The sequence below is a fragment of the Apostichopus japonicus genome, chromosome 20 (assembly GCF_037975245.1).
Source record: "Apostichopus japonicus isolate 1M-3 chromosome 20, ASM3797524v1, whole genome shotgun sequence".
NCBI lineage: Eukaryota > Metazoa > Echinodermata > Holothuroidea > Aspidochirotida > Stichopodidae > Apostichopus > Apostichopus japonicus.
The window spans coordinates 35,196,684-35,218,981 of NC_092580.1; the positions used below are offsets into that span (position 1 = coordinate 35,196,684).

At 37.0% G+C, this 22,298-nt stretch overlaps 1 protein-coding gene across 2 annotated transcripts in view; it reads left to right on the forward strand.

The window, feature by feature from the left end:
• Positions 1-2,823: 2,823 nt before the first annotated feature.
• LOC139960861 (uncharacterized) overlaps positions 2,824-22,298 on the forward strand; it is a 165,069-nt gene continuing 145,594 nt past the window's right edge. Inside the window, exons 1-6 of one of the 2 annotated variants that reach the window (XM_071959499.1) lie at positions 2,824-2,895; positions 7,644-7,807; positions 9,755-9,796; positions 12,661-12,840; positions 18,048-18,067; positions 19,669-19,723. In XM_071959499.1, the coding sequence (XP_071815600.1) occupies positions 7,763-7,807; positions 9,755-9,796; positions 12,661-12,840; positions 18,048-18,067; positions 19,669-19,723 (342 nt within the window). In that variant the 5' untranslated portion in view covers positions 2,824-2,895; positions 7,644-7,762. Of the gene's footprint in view, positions 2,970-7,643; positions 7,808-9,754; positions 9,797-12,660; positions 12,841-18,047; positions 18,068-19,668; positions 19,724-22,298 lie in introns of both variants that reach the window. The other variant, XM_071959500.1, reaches the window with a different exon arrangement.

The window sequence follows — 22,298 nt, forward strand, 5'->3', positions numbered from 1 at the left end:
AACTTTCTTGTTTCTCTTCCCCTCCTTTATTGCCGGATGAGCCGCCTTTCCCCTCATTACCCCAGCCCCAACTAACACCTCTGGGCATGTAACAAAAGGCTACTCTAAAACTTCGATATCATAAAAAAAATACAAAAATTATACTCGAGGGGGGTCTTCCCCTTCGCCCCCCCCCCTTGGTTACGCGCCTGCGGTTAGAAATCTTGTAGGAAACAGGCCAAATGGAAACCCAGTGAATCCATATCGATGTGGATCATATATATACGATCAGGGACGTAGCCAAGTGGAGCAGGGGGAGCGACTGCTCCCCCCTTTCAGTGTCGAAAAAATGTTAAAAACTTGTATTTAGCATGGTAATTTGTCAGTGCTCTTTTGATCTTGAATACTCGTCAGCTCCGTTAACTCGATTATAATCGTAGTAACATTCAGGCCTACTGATTCAGCATTTACTTAGTTTGGCAGATGAACTAGGTAATTTTAGCCTATAGCCTATTACAAGCCTAAAGTTGGCCACTGCGTAATAAAATACCTATTGCCTATACCTAACCGCACTTGACGGAGTGTCACGAACCGTATGCACAACGACGTCGACAACGTTCGTTCTCATCCTTTCTATGATTCGTCCTAAGTTGTTGCACGAACAGCATGTTATGAAGCTGAGCTAGCAATCGTACTTGATACGCACTTCCTATAAATAATTATTACACTGCGATAACGATATTTGCTTTTAGGCCACTGCTCATCTGGCTGTCTTACAAAATATGAAAGTTTATATTGTCCATCAGTAAAGTTCGTCAAATGTATTAAAGTCCAGACATTGGACAATAAACAAGAATCATCCTACTGGAAAATGTTTAAAAGAGCGCTTTATTTTTGTTTTTCTGATATATTATGTAAAAGAACCTGTAAAGGAATTCAAAACAGGAAACGAAATCTGCTGATAAAAATATGATTTCATATGAAAATGATGAAACTGGCAACACATTGCACCAGGTCGCAACTAAAGGACCTTCAATTGTTCAAAATTATCTCAATGGGGAGGGGGACACCTCCTCTCCTTAGATCCCTCCCCATATCAATCACAAAATGTGCTCCCCCCCCTTTCAAATTCCTGGCTACGTCGCTGTATACGATTGTACGTACTTACACTCATACACAAGAGATGTACAGACATTATGATAATAATCATGAGTGACAACATGCTATACGGTCACAGGTCACAGAAACGACCACGAAGAGTCATTTACTTCATGCAGCATGTGTTGGATGGAGTTTAAGCCACCGCCAAATATGATTTGGATTAATAATCTCACGCATTATTTTCTATTTATAGCAAAAAAAAAAAACTATGCCACCAAATATTGGGGGGGATATTAGATACTATATCCCCCGCATAAAATATTTGGGGGACATGCCCCCCGCCCCCCCCCCCCATGATCGCCGCCCATGAGGATAGAGCGTTTTAGTTAAATGCCTAATATAAGGCAGCGGACTTGCAGGTTTTCAGGATTGCAGGCTGGAGATCAGTTTATACCTTGTGTCCTAATTGTGCATGGCACTTTGAATGGTAGTCCAGGAATTTAATTTTGCATGAAAAAGGGTCAACACGTTCTAAGCGGCCTATTCAAATTTTCATCCAATTCCTATCTATCGTTTTGACATGTTTTGTACCAAAAGTGAACTTGAAGCAAACAGGTGTGATGTCATAGATGGAGTAGTAACACTGGACTTATATGTTACGTACAGAAATCATGCAGATTCTTTGACTACACTGTTAATCGACTTACTCCATGTGTTCTACTGGCAAGAAAATACATTAAGCGAGTAAATAAGCCAAATTTCGAGATCTGACACAGACAGACAATTGCAAATTAAGCGCTAAATAACAAACATGAAATAATTGAATGGAAAGGATCAATTCTATGTGGGAAAGTTTCTTGGTTAATTCAAGTTGTTTTCATTTTCAGTACAGTTAATAAATGTTAATGAAATAAGAACTGCCTAATCGACCCTTTTTGAGAGGAATTAATAAAACCCATTGACAAAGTTACTAGGTAGCACAGCATGAAGTGTTTTGATCAATAATTGAGATAGAAGAAGCAAAAGCGATGACTGATATACCTACCCTAAATTGTACACTTTCATCAAATATCCATATTGCTAGAGATGACCGAATGAGAGAATTTCAACATTTTGTTGTAATTTGATGACAATACTAACTCATTTGGTCATTCTGACCTGTGTGAAGTGAAGTTCAAGAAGTTTGGCCATAGCTGACTGTTTCTAGCACATTTGGTAGCCGCAAACGTGACCTTATCATTCATTCGGGGGCGTAACCTTCAACATAACTTTGCAAAATGGGTTGTAGGGATTCTGTGTAACTGCAATACGTACCAATGATTTGAGCTTCCCAGAACTAGAAAGCTTGGATACGTCATTACATGCACATCAGGCAAACGTATATCAGCAAAATGAAATGACATTCGAGGAAACGCATCTGCAAAGATTTAACCACTTTACTGCAGTACATAAACAGATTATCGGAAATACATGAAATTTATTACTAAGTAATAAGGCAGTGCAGGGAGTTAGAAGAAAAAAATGGGTCAGTGGGTAAATGAATGAAGACCATTGGGTCCAATAGTTGCTACAATAAGAGGATTAGTAAGTAAAACAATTCAGATCCCAGCCGTCTCATCACCAGACCAGAGCCGTATATTTAGAGCTCTGCACCAGACAGTACAACTACAAACAATTGACGTCACGGTACATGACCACTAAAAGCTTGTGGGTTTACCTAGTCTTAAAGCTCAGTACATATCACTGGTAGGTATTACCACATCTTTAGCATTTGGAACGGTTGCGCGACATTTTACATTACAAAAGTTATTCCAGGTAACTTCTAATCGAGGGACAAGTTGAGGATCGCACATATAGATTCATATATAGCAGGAGGCAAAAGTATTTTTGTATGTAACCAGAGCTAATCTTACTCCTAACTTTTAGTTTTAGCTTGCCCATGTCCTGGCTACAGTAAGCTAGTAAGCCTAAGTAGTATAACGCTACTAGGCCTAGTAGTAATACAGTAGCCTAGCCAAACTTAACTTAGGCCAACGCTTAGCCTTAGTCCTAAGTTAGGCCTAGCCATACAGTGTCCTATACTTCAGTAGCTGTCCTTTGCTGTAGTGTTAATGGGATTATGTTTGTATTATTCCTGACCTAGCCTATCGCTAAACAGGATTCAGGTATTTCTAAATCATTTGTAGCACCAACTGGTCACTAGCTTTGATAAACAGCATTGGTTTTCTAGTGTCCATCAGTTCATATGTCATCATTCTTCAGTTTTAATAAGTACCAGCCTACTTGTACTTCAGTTTTTTATGCCATATGAGAAATAAATTTGAACTTGAACTAAGACAGGTGGAATGGAATGCTTCTCTATGATGGCCCAATGTAAGGCTATCCTAACTTAAATCCTCTTTATGTATACCATTAATACTCTAAGCATGACTAACCGATCCCTAACTGCACACTTTTTCGGGTACTATTGTGTAGCCTAGTTAGTAATCACACAACCCAAGCAATGTACTTTTTTGCCAAATGATTCACCCATTTGCAGAGAATTTAAAGGCTTTGAAGACTCACCCCAAACCGCGCGCGGCCATCTGAAAAGTTAACTTTCCGTTACTTGCAAGTGATGTTTTGTTTGTGTCGCTACAAAATGCAGACAGTAATGAAATGTGATACCTTGTTATCTTTTATCTAGACCTGAGATGTCCATCGCTGCTATTTACACTGTGTTGTGGGTATTGACCGTAGCTGCATGTACTGACTGTGCACTACTGTAGTGTCTAATTACTGACGGCTGTGTGCTGTGTGTGTAATTTCTGGGATCGATGGTGGTGTCTAACATTTCTGTTACACCTTATTCGAAACTAGGTCAGATTACCGGCATGAGACGTTTCTTTGCGCGCGAGTCTTCACACCCTTTAAGTCAACGTAGGCCTTGTAGCAATAACAGTATGGTTGTATATATTTACAACTGGGGAACAAACTGGGTGCCCTTGCATACTCACCCAATCACAATCTGTGATCTGAGAGACTGATAAAGCTAAAGGGGATTAGATTAAGGTGACCATATTTTCCTGACTGGAATCAGGGACATTTATTGGGTGACTGATATGGGGAGGGGAAAATTTTCAAGTGCCTAAGGTGCTTGCACTTTTTAAATCAACTTTATTTTTAAAAAAGGAGCTTTTTCTTAGATGAAATTCACTTACTTTACGTGGTTCTTTGAGAGCTTGTGAGTTGCTTGTGTCATAAATTCGTGTTCCGTTCTGCGACTGCACACTTGACTAAACATTGTTTTTACAATTATTTTACTAATAATGTGTGATATTTTCGAAATTCCTGAACATTTTGACGAATCGGGGACATTTTCGGGGACACTTGTTTATCGGGGACAGCACACTGTAATCGGGGACTGTCCCCGAAAATCGGGGACGTCTGGTCACCTTAGATTAGATGCATTCCATTTATACCGGGGATTCCCCTGGGATTTCTCATGTGAGAGGCCATAACTAGATTGTGACACTGGAGGGCATGAGCATACTTGGGGATGGGGGCTTTGGTTGCCCGGAAAAATTTGTAAAACATCCTAAAGTCAATCATCCTAACAATAAATTATATCAAAATGCTATGTTAAATGGGCAGAAGAACTTCATTTGTTGCCACAATTTAGAGTTCACAGCCAAATTTTCAATGTCAGATGATGGCATGGGATAAAAAACTTGGATTGTGCAATCACTACATTTTTTATTCCTTGTCTGAAACAGTGAGAAGGTGATGTTGGTAATATGTTTGCGAGGCATTCACAAATGCAGAATACTGTACCACAGCAAACCTGTTCATATGTATACTTTCTTATTGTAGTGTAATTGTATATAAAAACCATGGAGCTTACCCAAAGAAACTTAAATATATTTTTTCAATTACACTTGTATGCTCTTGGAGGGGGTATAACCCCAAGGTTTCTGAAACGTTATGGGTCCTCCAAACATAATAGATGTGAAATGGTTCACTCTACTTGCATATTCAGGCTATAAATGATTTTTTCTAATGTTTGTTACATGCAAGGTTCTAAGACTAATATACCTCTAGTGTTTTTTAATTGTTAAGGGAAGGGGCTAAAAGGGAGACAGGTGTGTACACCCAACTCCCTGGACCCTTTAACTCTTGATGGTCCGCTAAATAAGCATTACTTCACGCATATTAAACCTACAATCAGGCAACCCTTACTTAATTGATAATGGGGTAAATAAACACCAATGTATCGCTCATTCAGCCAATGATTAGGTATTTAAGGTCAATAAGTAATCTGCACTGCTATTATTGAACCAGCAATCGGGTGAATAAACACCAGTGCAAAGTATTGAATGGATGATCGGGTGAATAAGCACCAGAGCAACACTTATGGAACCAATTATCGGGTAAATAAGCAAGAGCGCCATCCTTATTGAACCGACAATTGGGTGAATAGTTCCCACTTTACAATATTAGTGCGAACATCTCTATCTGATTTTGAAGTGGGACATTTTGTCACATAGTACTGCGCAAGTCTCAATGTTACAGCACGCTATTACACTGCTTGACCTAGCCTACTGCACTGGTACTGATGCACTTTATTATCAGTCCTACGTAAAGTTACCATATTTTCTTCCAATGAATGTAGGACATGATGTGATGTTGATCCTCTTCTCCCCCCTGACACTCCCACCCTTTCCATTTTGTCTTAAAGGGTCATGAACCAGAAACATATGCTAAAAGGGTGGATGGAATTTGAGGTCCTCTGAGTGTTTTGGTGGTTCGATGTTTCAAGGATGATGTTCAAACACTCATCCTGAAACAGGTTTTTTGCCCAAGATACAACAACTCAGTTTGCCACAAAATTGGAAGGCAACTGGGAGTCTCCTGTACATAAGTTTGTATAAGTTCAAAGAGATGAACCATGTAAAATACAGCTGATTTAATTATTCAGTGATCTGATCTTCCTTCATCAGTGACTGATGAATGTAATTGTAAACAATCAATACTTACATTTCTGGGAAAATTATTAATGTGGGTTGTAGATGAAACCTGGACACCATCCCTGGAAATCGGGGACTGCTGGTCACCTTAACTTATTGAAACTAGACTTGATGAGTAACAATAACTATCGCTATGATAAGACTATTACTATTAACGTCTTACTGCGGTAAACTGTTCTGCTATACTGTAACTAGTGAATGGATACAGTAGTGGTAATACTATGCATACCATATACCCAGTAGGCTACTCCTACACATTAGTATTGTTTGCTTGGGAGGATTTGTGCTGCACCAGGTGAAGGAAGCCCTATCTTATGTTTTAAGCTGGCTTTGGTTAGGTACTATTTATTGGGTGCAAGCAAATGCATTGGCTGTAATATACATGTACTACTGAACGATAAATGAAGGGTCACAGATTTGACTGCCAGGGAAGAACAAATGACTGGATGTTAATTTGGTAAATGCCTCCTTCGAACACCTTGCTTTGCTACAGAAATGTAATTGTGAGAGACAGAGAGAGCCAGACATTTCATAGTGCCATGGGTGATACAGTAGTGATTGTCCAGCAAACAGAGCAGTACAGTGACTAAAAGCTAAAGGGCAATACACCTGCCTATGCATGGTTTGATTCATGATTTGGTTAAAGGAAAGACAATGTTATAGTCTGAATTTTTTATTCCCTCAAAACTCTGCACATACTGTATGCTAAATTGTGTGATAATACAATATAGTGACAGCGGTATTCAAAAAGGATTGTTTGGACTGTGGAGATTAAATTGCATAAATGAGGCTTTAATCTAGGTCTAGCTTAGGCATACAGTAGTGTGGTTGCAAGGAAATTAAATATAGCTTTTATCTTTCTCATCAGCACTTATTTTGCTGCTAAAAAGCAAAATAGACCAATTGATGGCTTCTAGACTTTAAGTAAGGTAGGTAAATATAGATGGTGCTCTTCCATATTGTTGCAATGGTGCTTATTTACCAAATGGTAGATTACATTCATTATACCATTTACCTGATGATTGGTTAAATAAGGATGGCACTCTTGCTTGTTCAACCAATTGTAGGATAATGAATCTTATTGAACCGATTGTCGTCCAACATAGCCAGTCACGCCAGTACCTGTGTGAGATCGTTTATATGGTAAACAGGTCATCAATGACCAGAGACACTTTGCATGGAAGACACACATAAACTTTCCTCATGTAGATGCTTTCCAATGTGTGACGATAGTTTTCTAAAGATACTGATCATGATTCCATGATCAAGGTGTGATTACTAATTAACACCAAGCTCCAAATATGTGAAAGTTTAAGCGATTTGACTTTCTTTTTGTTTAATTTTGTGCGATGCATGTACACGTAAACATACTGTATTCCAAGCGATGCATCTATTAGCTGACTGGCTATTATCAGATGAATAAGCAATGGTGCCATCCTTATATAACTTTTACTACATGCCTTGACTTAAAACATTTAATGGGGAGTTGATTGTGGTGAGTCATTTGAAATCTGTATTCCTAACTATTACCCTGTGTACTTTACTTTTTATTGCAAGAGTGGATGTAAATTCAAATTTAAAGAGCTGAAAACTGGAGCAAGGCAGGAGCAAGGCAGGAGCAACCAATTAAACTCTTAAGCTGAACTTCGTTGACGGTTTCAACAAAGAGGGAAAACATGGATGCACTGAAAAGATTCCGACGAAAGGGCAAAGAAATTGAGGTAAAGAGGAGGCTGATGTTCGCATACTGTGGTTGGTCAATACCACATGACAACAATGCACACTTTTATATCTGTATGTCAGTCTTTGTAAAAATGACTTTAAAGACCAGTGTGCTACTAGTACACACTGCATGAGGCTAAACCTGTTATTAAATTCTATTCAACATTCTCAAGTTTGTTGTAATGTACACTAGAATCTCACGTGGAAAGCTGTTTACCTCAGTTCTTTTCAAGTATAATGTTGTCCAGTGGACTCCATTGAAGACACAGCTCTTATCATATATTGCAGTGTCCTCCCAAGTGCCATTTACAACACTGGACAATTGCCTACATGAGATATATATTGTACTAAGGTGTGACTGTAAGGTGTGACTGTCACTTTGAGGTCAAGTTGAGTCACTACCTGTAATTTCCTTCTGGAGTTGAGTAACCGACCTGAGTCCCAATTCAAAACCTATGAACATAAAGTCATGACTAAAGTCACTCATTCGAGATCCAAATTAATAAAGAGCAACAAATGTGTGACATATTTCCCTATAAATTGGGAAATATGTCACACGAATGATGACTTGTTACATCACTTGCCTACATATCCATTCTCATTATCCTAACTTCTTGTGTTGCCAATCAATGTTCTAACATGAAAATGATCTGTTAATTTCTCCATTGCTTATGATAGTTTACTGAAGAGAATTCCAAAGGACTAGAAAACCTCACTGGGGCTGGTTTAGAACTGTGTCTATTAATAATCATGGATAAACCAGCTTATATTAAGCCTTCTCTTTGTGATGTTAGAAGTCACATTTAATAGTTGATTCAAGCCATTGGAAACAGATGATAAATTTAGTTATTTTATTATTATGGCATTTAGTTTCCACTGTTTTAAGTATACCCGAAGTAATTTAAATAAGCTTTATATATGCCAGACGGAGGAAATGGTGCTCAAAAGCCGGACCTTTAGGCCGGACGTCTAGCCACCTAGTTGCCCAACCTCAACATTTTTGGTTTTGATGATAATCGTAACCTTTGCATCCATAATGGCGTATGCGTGTGCGTGCGTGTGTATGTGTGTGAGTGCGTTTGTGAGCCCCACCTTGTAAAAACGATATCTCACGAAGGGAAGGTCAGACCAATTTCATAATTAGTATGTAGAAGTACCACATTGAGTACAAGAAGCCTGTTGTTGTTGGAGGGGGGTCAAAGGTCATTGGGGTCACCAGGGGTCAAATTGTGAAAACCTTGTAAACACGATATCTCACGAAGGGAAGGTCAGACCAATTTCATATCAGTTGTGTAGAAGTGCCACATTTGAGTACAAGAAGCCTATTGTTTTTTTGTGGAGTTCAAAACATTTGACATTTGGAGGGTAAACATTGTAAACACGGTATCTCAAGAAGGAAAGGTCAGATCACTTTGTACATATAGTGTTGAAGTACCACATTGATTACAAAAAGTCTTTTGTTTTCGGTGGAGGGCAAAGGTCATTTGGGGTCACCAGGGGTCAAATTGTAAAAACCTCATAAACACGATATCTCAAGAAGGGCATCATTGGCAGACCTCATATCTGGTGTGTAGGAGTACCACATTGTGTAAAAGAAGCATATTGTTTTCGGTGGAGGGCAAACGTCATTTGGGGTCACCGGGGGTAAAATTGTGAAAACCTTGTAATCAGGATATCTCAATGCTCGAAGCTTAGGCCGACCACTAATTTAGTGTGTAGAAGTACCACATTGAGTTAAAGAAGCCTATTGTTTTTGGTGGTGGTCAAACGTCATTTAGGGTCATCAGGGTCAAATCGTGAAACCTTGTAAACATGTACAAAATCACTATACATTACGTCAGATTCATGAAGAAAACTGCTCTTGTTACATCAGCGAAACCACAATGCATTTTTGCATTCTGGTTTAGGTAGTGCACTAACTTCTCCCTTCAATCTTTTCACATCAGACTGGTAAAACCTCAGGACAGGCAGATGAACAGGAAGCTTCCGTGAGTGACAGATATCTTTTTTCTTGTTTTGTATCACCAACAGATATTTGGCATTGTATTTTTGATTCCTTGCTGAAGGCAGACAGAATCTATGCAATGATGATGGTGTGTGTGGGTTTGTGTGCATATGTGACACCTGCTTTTAAACATGATACTGTAGCTCAAGTTTGGGACCTGGATCCACCTTATTGAGCTCAAGAACCTCATTCTTTTCTGTGAAGGTCAAAGCTCATTTGAGGTGGACAGGTGAAAATCTGAGACCTTGTAAACATAATAAGTCAAAAAAGGACATCCATGTTGAACTGTATAGTTGGTATGTAGAATGCTTGGTGAGTAATAGAACTCTATTGAAATTGTTCGAGGTCAATGTCATCTGGGGTCAACAAAGTTCCAACATTGTAAATATGATGATTTAAGAGTAAGGGTTTGGTTTACTTCATACTTGGTATGAAGATCCCCTTGGAGAGCACAAGAATCTTCTCAAAATTGGTGGAGGTCATTGGTCATCTGAGGTTTATATAGGTCAAAGTCTGAAAGAGTTGACTGCAAAAGTAAAGCATGGATGCACTTTGTAGGTCCACATTTGTGCAAGAACCATGCTGATCACTTGAAGTTGTGATCAACAATTTAAAATCTTGTTCCAAGTGTTAGGTATAATGTTCTCATACAAAATGTGGCAAGGTATCACTAAGCTGAAAGGCTTTCTGGTTAGTTTCATATTTAGTGATGTGTTAGTGTTGTACCATGTGCTACATCATGACACAAGGAATCACTAAGGTCAGAAGCTTTCTGGTTAGCTTCATATTAAGTGATGTGTTAGTGTTGCACCATGTGCTATGTCATGTGGCAAGGAATCACTAAGGTTACAGGCTTTCTGGTTAGCTTCATATTAAGTGATGTGTTAGTGTTGCACCTTGTGCTATGTCATGTGGCAAGGAATCACTAAGGTTACAGGCTTTCTGGTTAGCTTCATATTAAGTGATGTGTTAGTGTTGTACCATGTGCTACATCATGACACAAGGAATCACTAAGGTCAGAAGCTTTCTGGTTAGTTTCATATTTAGTGATGTGTTAGTGTTGTACCATGTGCTACATCATGACACAAGGAATCACTAAGGTCAGAAGCTTTCTGGTTAGTTTCATATTTAGTGATGTGTTAGTGTTGCACCTTGTGCTATGTCATGTGGCAAGGAATCACTAAGGTTACAGGCTTTCTGGTTAGCTTCATATTAAGTGATGTGTTAGTGTTGCACCTTGTGCTATGTCATGTGGCAAGGAATCACTAAGGTTACAGGCTTTCTGGTTAGCTTCATATTTAGTGATGTGTTATTGTTGAGATATGTATGGGAAATGCTATCTGACTTGCATTTATAAGGGTTGGTGATAGTCAGAGTGGGACTCGTACACTTTAAATTACTAGTAATAGCACAGGAGAGTATTTTTTTATAGTGTTTAAAGTATCTGGTTGGCAAATATCAAGGGTACATGATTGCTTTTTATTGAAGTATCTCAGACTGCAGTGCTTCTGATTGCAATTCTTTTTGTTATAAGGTTGGAAATGTTTCTTCCTTGATGGAATGTAGTAGGATGGGGAAGGGGTGGCAGAGGGACAAAAAAGTCTTAAATATTCATGTTATCAGCAAAGTCAAACTAGTTTATAAGAATGGCCATATATCACACTTATAAGTAGCTAGTATATAAGAATGGCCATATAGACACTTATAAGTAGCTAGTATATAAGAATGGCCATATAGACACTTATAAGTAGCTAGTATATAAGAATGGCCATATAGACACTTATAAGTAGCTAGTTTATAAGATTGGCCATATAGCACACTTTTAAGTAGCTAGTTTATAAGAATGGCCATATATACACTTATATATGTAGCTAGATTATAAGAATAGCCATATATACACTTATATGTAGCTAGTTTATAAGAATGGCCATATAGCACACTTATAAGTAGCTAGTTTCTAAGAATGGCCATATAGCTTACTTATAAGTAGCTAGTATACAAGAATGGCCATATATCACACTTATAAGGAGCTAGTTTATAAGAATGGCCATATAGCACACTTATAAGTAGCTACTGTAGTTTATAAGAATGGCCATATAGCACACTTATAAGTAGCTAGTTTACAAGAATGGCCATATATACACTTATATGTAGCTAGTTTATAAGAATGGCCATATAGCACACTTATAAGTAGCTAGTTTCTAAGAATGGCCATATAGCACACTTATAAGTAGCTAGTTTATAAGAATGGCCATATATCACACTTATAAGTAGCGTACTTGGTTTGCACTCCGCTTAAATCAACCATGCTTCTTGGCGTACGTCATTGTTTTCAGCAAAATGTGAATCAAAACTTGCTTGGCAGATCTGGACTCATAACTTCATATACATTCAAACAGGCAGCTCATTTCATATAGTCATTAATCACTAGAGGGCTCTGAGTGAACTTAAAATAAGTGTGCCTTTTTTGAATTAGTTACACTAGAAAGCAATTCCCGAGCAACTGATGCGCCAGCTTTTGAGCTGAAAATGCATAAACAACCTACTGTATAGACTAACTTGTTAAACCTGAAAATGGGATTGAAAGCTTGAAATTTTGTAATGAGGGGAGATGTCAAAAGTTTTATATCATCATTTGAAGCAGATGATGATTTTATGATGGTTCATCATTTGAGGACTGATCAGTGTCTAATGACTGTATTTTGTAGCTTTCAACCCATGCCCAATGTGTTAAACTGCCTATAAGAACCTGTGTGGCAACAGCATAAAGTGATGACTGGTGACTCAAGATAAGTTAAGGTGCTGTATGAGAAAGTTTTAGAAGTATTGGAATATTTCTGTTTGCAGGGTTTCATCTGTCCTAATTGTATGGCAAGTCTACCCTCCCCTGAGCAACTTCATTCTCATTGGGAGGCAGAGCATAATGCATCAAATTCAGAGCCAATTGTTGCAGCTGTTACAGGAGCTGCTGCCATGCAATCCTCCTCACCATCTTTCAATGGGACACAGAGCACAGATGAATCTCAGGTATGAGGGGATTCAACATGTCCTTCACTAGTCCAGGGTTTGGAATCAATTCAAATTATGTAACACATATAACAGGATTTGAAAATCTTTTTTGGAGATGTATGAATAAAGCATGTGATTCAGTCAGCATGTTGGCTGAATAGTGAGATACTCAATGAGCCTATGAGGTAAGTGATTCAGTGAGTATGTTGAATGAAGTGAGTTATGAATGAAGTAAGTGAGTCAGTGGGCATGTTGATTGATTAGTAAGTTATGAATGAGGCAAGTGAGTCAGTAATTGGCATGTTGAATGAAGTGAGTTATGAATGAGGCAAGTGAGTCAGTGAGCATGTTGATTGAACTTTGTGGTGGTGTGTCTTGTTCTTTGTGTTGGTGTGTCTTGTTCTTTGTGTTGGTGTGTCTTTCTCTTTGTGTTGGTGTGTCTTGTTCTTTGTGTTGGTGTGTCTTTCTCTTTGTGTTGGTGTGTCTTTCTCTTTGTGTTGGTGTGTCTTGTTCTTTGTGTTGGTGTGTCTTTCTCTTTGTGATGGTGTGTCTTGTTCTTTGTGTTGGTGTGTCTTGTACTTTGTGGTGGTGTGTCTTTTTCTTTGTGGTGGCGTGTCTTTCTCTTTGTGGTGGTGTGTCTTGTTCTTTGTGTTGGTGTGTCTTTCTCTTTGTGTTGGTGTGTCTTTTTCTTTGTGTTGGCGTGTCTTTCTCTTTGTGGTGGTGTGTCTTGTTCTTTGTGTTGGTGTGTCTTTCTCTTTGTGTTGGTGTGTCTTTCTCTTTGTGGTGGTGTGTCTTGTACTTTGTGGTGGTGTGTCTTGTTCTTTGTGGTGGTGTGTCTTTCTCTTTGTGTTGGTGTGTCTTGTTCTTTGTGGTGGTGTGTCTTGTACTTTGTGGTGGTGTGTCTTGTTCTTTGTGTTGGTGTGTCTTGTACTTTGTGGTGGTGTGTCTTGTACTTTGTGGTGGTGTGTCTTGTTCTTTGTGTTGGTGTGTCTTGTACTTTGTGGTGGTGTGTCTTGTTCTTTGTGTTGGTGTGTCTTTCTCTTTGTGTTGGTGTGTCTTTCTCTTTGTGGTGGTGTGTCTTGTACTTTGTGTTGGTGTGTCTTGTACTTTGTGGTGGTGTGTCTTGTTCTTTGTGTTGGTGTGTCTTGTACTTTGTGGTGGTGTGTCTTGTACTTTGTGGTGGTGTGTCTTGTACTTTGTGGTGGTGTGTCTTGTACTTTGTGGTGGTGTGTCTTGTTCTTTGTGTTGGTGTGTCTTGTACTTTGTGGTGGTGTGTCTTGTTCTTTGTGTTGGTGTGTCTTGTTCTTTGTGGTGGTGTGTCTTGTTCTTTGTGTTGGTGTGTCTTGTTCTTTGTGGTGGTGTGTCTTGTTCTTTGTGGTGGTGTGTCTTGTACTTTGTGGTGGTGTGTCTTGTACTTTGTGTTGGTGTGTCTTGTACTCTGTGGTGGTGTGTCTTGTTCTTTGTGTTGGTGTGTCTTGTACTTTGTGGTGGTGTGTCTTGTTCTTTGTGTTGGTGTGTCTTGTACTTTGTGGTGGTGTGTCTTGTTCTTTGTGTTGGTGTGTCTTGTTCTTTGTGTTGGTGTGTCTTGTTCTTTGTGGTGGTGTGTCTTGTTCTTTGTGGTGGTGTGTCTTGTTCTTTGTGTTGGTGTGTCTTGTTCTTTGTGGTGGTGTGTCTTGTTCTTTGTGGTGGTGTGTCTTTCTCCTTGTGATGGTGTGTCTTGTACTTTGTGGTGGTGTGTCTTGTTCTTTGTGTTGGTGTGTCTTGTACTTTGTGGTGGTGTGTCTTGTTCTTTGTGGTGGTGTGTCTTTCTCTTTGTGTTGGTGTGTCTTGTTCTTTGTGTTGGTGTGTCTTGTTCTTTGTGTTGGTGTGTCTTGTTCTTTGTGGTGGTGTGTCTTGTTCTTTGTGTTGGTGTGTCTTGTTCTTTGTGCTGGTGTGTCTTTCTCTTTGTGTTGGTGTGTCTTGTACTTTGTGTTGGTGTGTCTTGTACTTTGTGGTGGTGTGTCTTGTTCTTTGTGTTGGTGTGTCTTGTTCTTTGTGTTGGTGTGTCTTGTTCTTTGTGGTGGTGTGTCTTTCTCTTTGTGGTGGTGTGTCTTGTTCTTTGTGTTGGTGTGTCTTGTTCTTTGTGTTGGTGTGTCTTGTTCTTTGTGTTGGTGTGTCTTTCTCTTTGTGTTGGTGTGTCTTGTTCTTTGTGGTGGTGTGTCTTGTTCTTTGTGTTGGTGTGTCTTGTACTTTGTGTTGGTGTGTCTTGTTCTTTGTGTTGGTGTGTCTTGTACTTTGTGTTGGTGTGTCTTTCTCTTTGTGGTGGTGTGTCTTGTTCTTTGTGGTGGTGTGTCTTGTACTAGAAATCTCATTGTACTGTAGTGATTCATGTTACATTCATGCTTCTTGCTAACACCATGACTCTCATAGCAATGTATCTATCCATCCCGTGCTGCAGAACGTTATGTTTATCATAGAAAACATCCAATTATATACTAGGTAGGTGAATGTATTTGCTGGTAAATAGAAGAAGTTATGTTGGTAGTGAAATGCTAAATAGTCCATCTGCTTTTATTTGTAGTAATGTTTTTTTCTTTCCTATAAATGTTATTCTACAGTACTTTGATGATAGCAGAGTGAGTCTGTTCAAATTTGATTCATCATTTGTTGCAACATTGGTGTTTATAACTTGTGGGATGTTGATGTTGTGTGTGCTTTTGTTACACCTTGCTTGTAAATACAATATCTCCAATAGGGAAGCTTGGAATAATCTTATAGTTGGTATACTGATGCCAAATATTGTGTGGAAACAAGAAGTGTAGTGTCTTTGGTGAAGGGAAAATTCATAGGGGTCCTCAGAGGCCAAATTGTTATAACATTGTGGACACTACATCTCCAAGGGAAGGTGGGATATTTTCATTCTTAGCATAGGTATTGCCAATATTGAGTAGAAGAAGTCTAGTTGGAAGTGGTAAAGAGAAAAAGGTGAAAATCTTGTATACAATATCTCAAAATGGAATCTTGAACAGATCTCATACCTTGCATGTGGATGTATTGTATTGAATAGAACAAAAGAAACCTCTTACTTGTTTTCTTGTATCTGGATATGAGACAGTTTTGGTCTTGTTTAATTAATGAGAAAGAATGGAAATGAGGACAAGGTCAATTCAGTCCAAGCCAGAGATGAGCTTAACATTTTTGAAAATGTTCCTATTCCAAAGGAATGGTGTGAACGTTATATTGACAACAAGCTTCCATATTTGCAAGAAGATGGAGTAAAGATGATTGAGCAAAAGTATCTAAAATAGGGTTATTATCAGTCACACACACACACACTGACAACAGAATAGGTGGGTGCATGTCAGATGGTACAATTCACTTTGCAAAAGCCAATTATGCTAAAACATTACTCAAATGCTAGTGCAAAACGAGAACAGTTTGTGAACTCTAAGGCCTTGTAAGCTTGATATGTTAGGTTTTAGATTCCTGTTTCCTAAAAGATGCATCTAAAATAGCATCATCAAAACCTTAACACATTTCTGGTTAAATTTCTGGTTCAGTTTGTTGGTGTTCCATACAAGGTGACAAACTGCCTTTCTTTAGTAAAAGTATATTATTGGCAGGTTTTCTGTTGGGCCATGACATGGATAACATTATCCAACAATGGTTGGAGATTTCCTTGTATATATTTCAGGAGTTACATCTTAAATGTTGGATGTGTCTGGTATGTCTATGCATTGTGTGGTAATGATTTGTCTATGCATTGTTTGTTAATGATTTGTCTATGTATTATGTGGTAATGCTTTGTCTATGTATTGTTTGTTAATGATTTGTGTTTGTATTGTTTGGTAATGATTTGTCTATGTACAGTGTGGTAATTATTTGTCTATGCATTGTGTGGTAATGATTTGTCTATGTTTTGTGTGGTAATGATTTGTCTATGTATTGAATGGTAAGGAATTGTCTATGCATTGTTAAATTTGTATTGTGTGGTAATAATTTATCTATGTATTGTGTGGTATTGATTTACCTATGTATTGTTTGTTAATGATTTGTCTATGTATTGTTTGTTAATGATTTGTCTATGTATTGTTTGTTAATGATTTGTCTATGTATTATATGGTAATGATCTGTCTATGTATTGTGTAGTAATGATTTGTCTATGTATTGTGTGGTAATGATTTGTCTATGTATTGTGTAGTAATGATTTGTCTATGTATTGTGTGGTAATGATTTGTCTATGTATTGTGTGGTAATGATTTGTCTACAGTATGTACAGTGTGGTAATAATTTGTTTATGCATTATGTGGTAATGATTTGTCTATGCATTATGTGGTAATGATTTGTCTATGTATTGTTTGGTAATGATTTGACTATGTATTGTTTGGTAATGATTTGTCTAGATGTATTGTGTGGTAATGATTTGTCTACAGTATGTACAGTGTGGTAATAATTTGTTTATGCATTATGTGGTAATGATTTGTCTATGCATTATGTGGTAATGATTTGTCTATGTATTGTTTGGTAATGATTTGACTATGTATTGTTTGGTAATGATTTGTCTATGTATTGTGTGGTAATGATTTGACTATGTATTGTTTGGTAATGATTTGTCTTTGTATTGTGTGGTAATGATTTGTCTACAGTATGTACAGTGTGGTAATAATTTGTTTATGCATTATGTGGTAATGATTTGTCTATGCATTATGTGGTAATGATTTGTCTATGTATTGTTTGGTAATGATTTGACTATGTATTGTTTGGTAATGATTTGTCTATGTATTGTGTGGTAATGATTTGTCTATGTATTTTTTGTTAATGATTTGTCTATGTATTGTGTGGTAATGATTTGTCTATGTATTGTGTGGTAATAATTTGTCTACAGTATGTACAGTGTGGTAATAATTTGTTTATGCATTATGTGGTAATGATTTGTCTATGCATTATGTGGTTATGATTTGTCTATGTATTGTGTGGTAATGATTTGTCTACAGTATGTACAGTGTGGTAATAATTTGTTTATGCATTATGTGGTAATGATTTGTCTATGCATTATGTGGTAATGATTTGTCTATGTATTGTTTGGTAATGATTTGTCTATGTTTTGTTTGGTAATGATTTGACTATGTATTGTTTGGTAATAATTTGTCTAGATGTATTGTGTGGTAATGATTTGTATTGTAAACATGCATTGTGTGGTAATGATTTGTTGTATTAATTGCATGTTTCTATTTTCTGCTTTTCAGACTCAGTCCCCGCAGAATCGGTTAGTATGTACTCTAAGGTGTGATCGACTCTCATATTGCTACTTTTACCTCTTTGAAAATGCGGACATGCAGATATTATTCATACATCCTGAAGGCATTTCCATGCTATTTTAGTAACTTGCAATTTTTTCTTGTCAAACGTTTTTAGAGCAGCCTGCATAATCTTTCATGTACAGTCATATAGTACACCCTCCCCTTTTCGACACACATCATACATATTACATACAAGTTATATGCTAACACACAATCAACATAACCACTTCAGTATGGAGAAAGACTATCTGTCAACATTCTTTGTAGACTCTGATTTTACCACTATGGGATTGTCTTTATGCATGATGTACACTATGCTCATTCAAATTACAACATACAGAAGAAGAACCCACAACAGAATCCTCTAGAAAATGAAGGGGTGCATTAGCTGAGCCTATTCACAGTGTGGGCTCCGGTGTGTGCTGTATATGCTGTAAACAATCAAAGTGGTGGAGTTATACACATGTGTTGTAGTGAGTTCTGATATGTCATACTTCCACATAACAAAGAAGGAGGTCAGGATAATTACCTTCTATGTCAAATGTTTAGGTTCTAGAGGATTGTCAATCTTCAAGTTCATACCTCACGAATGCTGGTAACACTGGCCAAAATATAGAAAGCTGTTAATGTCATAACAACATGAAACCCAAGTATCAAATGTACCACCATTGTTAAATTTCTATTGCAGTGTAAACATGTTTAGTTAACTTTGCTCCTCTCTCCCCAGTCAACATATGCACTTTCCTGTCTACCGATAATATACTATGTTTTAGCACTGTGCCCTTACTTTTTGGGCGCCTCTCACTTTATCTTCCTTCCATTCAGAAGTTAACTACACAAACTTTCCATGGATTTGTTTGAAATTGTTATTATGAGTTCCTTTCTTCACATTTTTTTGGTTTATTTCCTTTGAGAAGCTGACATATAGTTAAATGTGTACTAGACTAGTTACTCTAGCAACTTTGGTTGATCAACTTATTTCAGTGAAAGAATATTTCCTTAGTACACAAGATTTTGAAGGACCTGAAATTGAACTGAAATATTAAAAATACCAATGGGGTATATTTTCAGGAATTAAAGAATTGATTATAGTCAGTATTAAAGACTTAATGTCATGTTTTCATTTATGCTGTTCCATTAATAAAATTAATTATAGTCAGTATTAAAAGACTTAAATGAACTTGATTATAGTCAATATTTAAAGATTTATTTTCTTATTTCATTTATGTTGTCCTTGAATGAAATTAATTATAGTCAGTATTAAAAGACTTAATGTCATGTTTTCATTGATGCTGTTCCATTAATAAAATTAATTATACATGTAGTCAGTATTAAAAGACTTAAATGAACTTGATTATAGTCAATATTAAAAGATTTATTGTCTTATTTTCATTTATGCTGTCCTTAAATGAAATTAATTATAGTGAGTATTAAAAGACTTAATGTTATGTTTTCATTTATGCTGTCCCTTAAATGTTATTGATTATAATCAGTATTAAAAGACTTAATGTCATGCTTTCATTTATAATGTTCCTTTAATGTAATTTACCTGACTTCTATTCACTAGGCCTGATCTTATTGCACTGAAACAAGAATTAGAAGAATTGAAAGTTTCTTTGAAGGTATGTATTTAAGCAAACTGTTCAGTTGCAATTTAATTGTTTTGCTGCTCATTAGGTTGGTGAATGTATTCTCATATACACTAATAGGAAACTAAAATTGCAGACTGTTCTTGGGAATAGGCATAGATGGTGCTTTTGCATCCTTCCATAATCTAATAGCTAAAAAGAAGTGCTCTTTAACATGATATAAACAAAGAAGTGCTCTTTAACACGATGTTAACTAAGAAGTGCTCCTTTACATCATGTAAATAAAGAAGTGCTCTTTAACAAGATGTTAACAATGAAGTGCTCTTTAACATCATGATAACAAAGAAGTGCTCTTTAACATGATATAAACAAAGAAGGGCTCTTTAACACGATGTTAACTAAGAAGTGCTCCTTTACATCATGTAAATAAAGAAGTGCTCTTTAACACGATGTTAACAATGAAATGCTCTTTAACATGATGTAAACAAAGAAGTGCTCTTTAACAGCATGTAAACAAAGAAGTGCTCTTTAATATCATGATAACAAAGAAGTGCTCTTTAACATGATGTTAACAAAGAAGTGCTCCTTAGCATCATGTTAACAAAGACGTGCTCTTTAACACGATGTTAACAAAGAAGTGCTCTTTAGCATCATGTTAACAAAGAAGTGCTCTTTAACACGATGTCAACAAAGAAGTGCTCCTTAACATCATGTGAACAAAAAGTGCGCTTTAACATGATGTTAACAAAGAAGTGCTCCTTAACATGATGTAAATATAGAAGAGCTCCTTAAATTCACGTAAACAAAGACATGCTCTTTAACATCAGGTAACAAAGCAGCACCTTAACATCATGTAAAGATAGAAGTGCTCTTTAACATGATGTAAACAAAAAAGTGCTCATTAACATGATGTAAACAAAGAAGTGCTCATTAATATGATGTAAACAAAAAAGTACTCTTTAACATGATGTAAACAAAGAAGTGCTCTTTAACATGATGTAAACAAAGAAGTGCTCTTTATCAAGATGTTAACAAAGAATACTCCTGAACATCATGTAAACAAAGACATGCCTTTTAACATGATGTAAACAAAAATGAATTCTTTAACATCAGGTAAAGAGAGAAGTGCTCTTTAACATCATGATAACAAAGAAGTGCTCTTTAACATCATGTTAACAAAGAAGTGCTCCTTAGCATCATGTAAACAAAGACGTGCTCTTTAACACGATGTTAACAAAGAAGTGCTCCTTAACATGATGTAAATTTAGAAGAGCTCCTTAACATCACGTAAACAAAGACATGCTCTTTAACATCAGGTAACAAAGCAGCAACTTAACATCATGTAAAGATAGAAGTGCTCTTTAACATGATGTAAACAAAAAAGTATTCATTAACATGATGTAAACAAAGAAGTGCTCTTTAACATGATGTAAACAAAGAAGTGCTCTTTATCAAGATGTTAACAAAGAATACTCCTGAACATCATGTAAACAAAGACATGCCTTTTAACATGATGTAAAAAAAATGCATTCTTTAACATCAGGTAAAGAGAGAAGTGCTCTTTAACATCATTTTAAAAAAGGGACATGCTCTTTAAAATCATGTCAACTAAGAAGTGCTCTTAACATCATGTAAAGAATGATGTGCTCTTTAACATCATGTAAAGAATGATGTGCTCTTTAACATGGTGTAAAGAAAGAAGTGCTCTTTAACATGGTGTAAAGAAAGAAGTGCTCTTTAACATGATATGAAGAAATAAGTTTTCTTTAACATCATGTAAAGAAAGAAGTTCTCTTTAACATCATATGAAGAAGAAAAAAATAAAACTGTTAGCAAACTGCTTATTCACTAGAGAGCCTGTGTAATAGAATGTGTAAAAGTAAGTTGGCCTGATGTTTCGATCCTAGCAGGATATAGAGAAAGAAGTTCTCTTAAACATGATGAAAAGAAAGAAGTGCTCTTAAAACATGATGAAAAGAAAAAGAGCCGCTCTTTAACATGATGCAAAGAAATTAGTGCTCTTTAACATCATGTAAAGAAAGAAGTGCTCTTTAACATCATGTAAAGAAAGAAGTTCCCTTTAAAATGATGAAAACAGTGGCCCATCTGTTCTTGCCAGCATCTGTAATGCATTTGCTCACATCTTATTTGAAGCCGAAAGCTCATATATTTTCCCCGTTGAATTTTGTATTGCTTCTAAGGAGCTGACCTAATGGTCTGTGTAGTCCACGTTGATCAGAGGACTACAAGAGTCAGAGAAGTGTAAGTATGTATTGCTCCTAAGGAGCTGACCTAATGGTCTGTGTAGTCCATGTTGCTAAGTGGACTACAAGAGTCAGAGAAGTGTAAGTATGTATTGCTTCTAAGGAGCTGACCTAATGGTCAGTGTAGTCCACGTTGCTCAGTGGACTACAAGAGTCAGAGAAGTGTAAGTATGTATTGCTTCTAAGGAGCTGACCTAATGGTCAGTGTAGTCCACGTTGCTAAGTGGACTACAAGAGTCAGAGAAGTGTAAGTATGTATTGCTTCTAAGGAGCTGACCTAATGGTCAGTGTAGTCCACATTGCTAAGTGGACTACAAGAGTCAGAGAAGTGTAAGTATGTATTG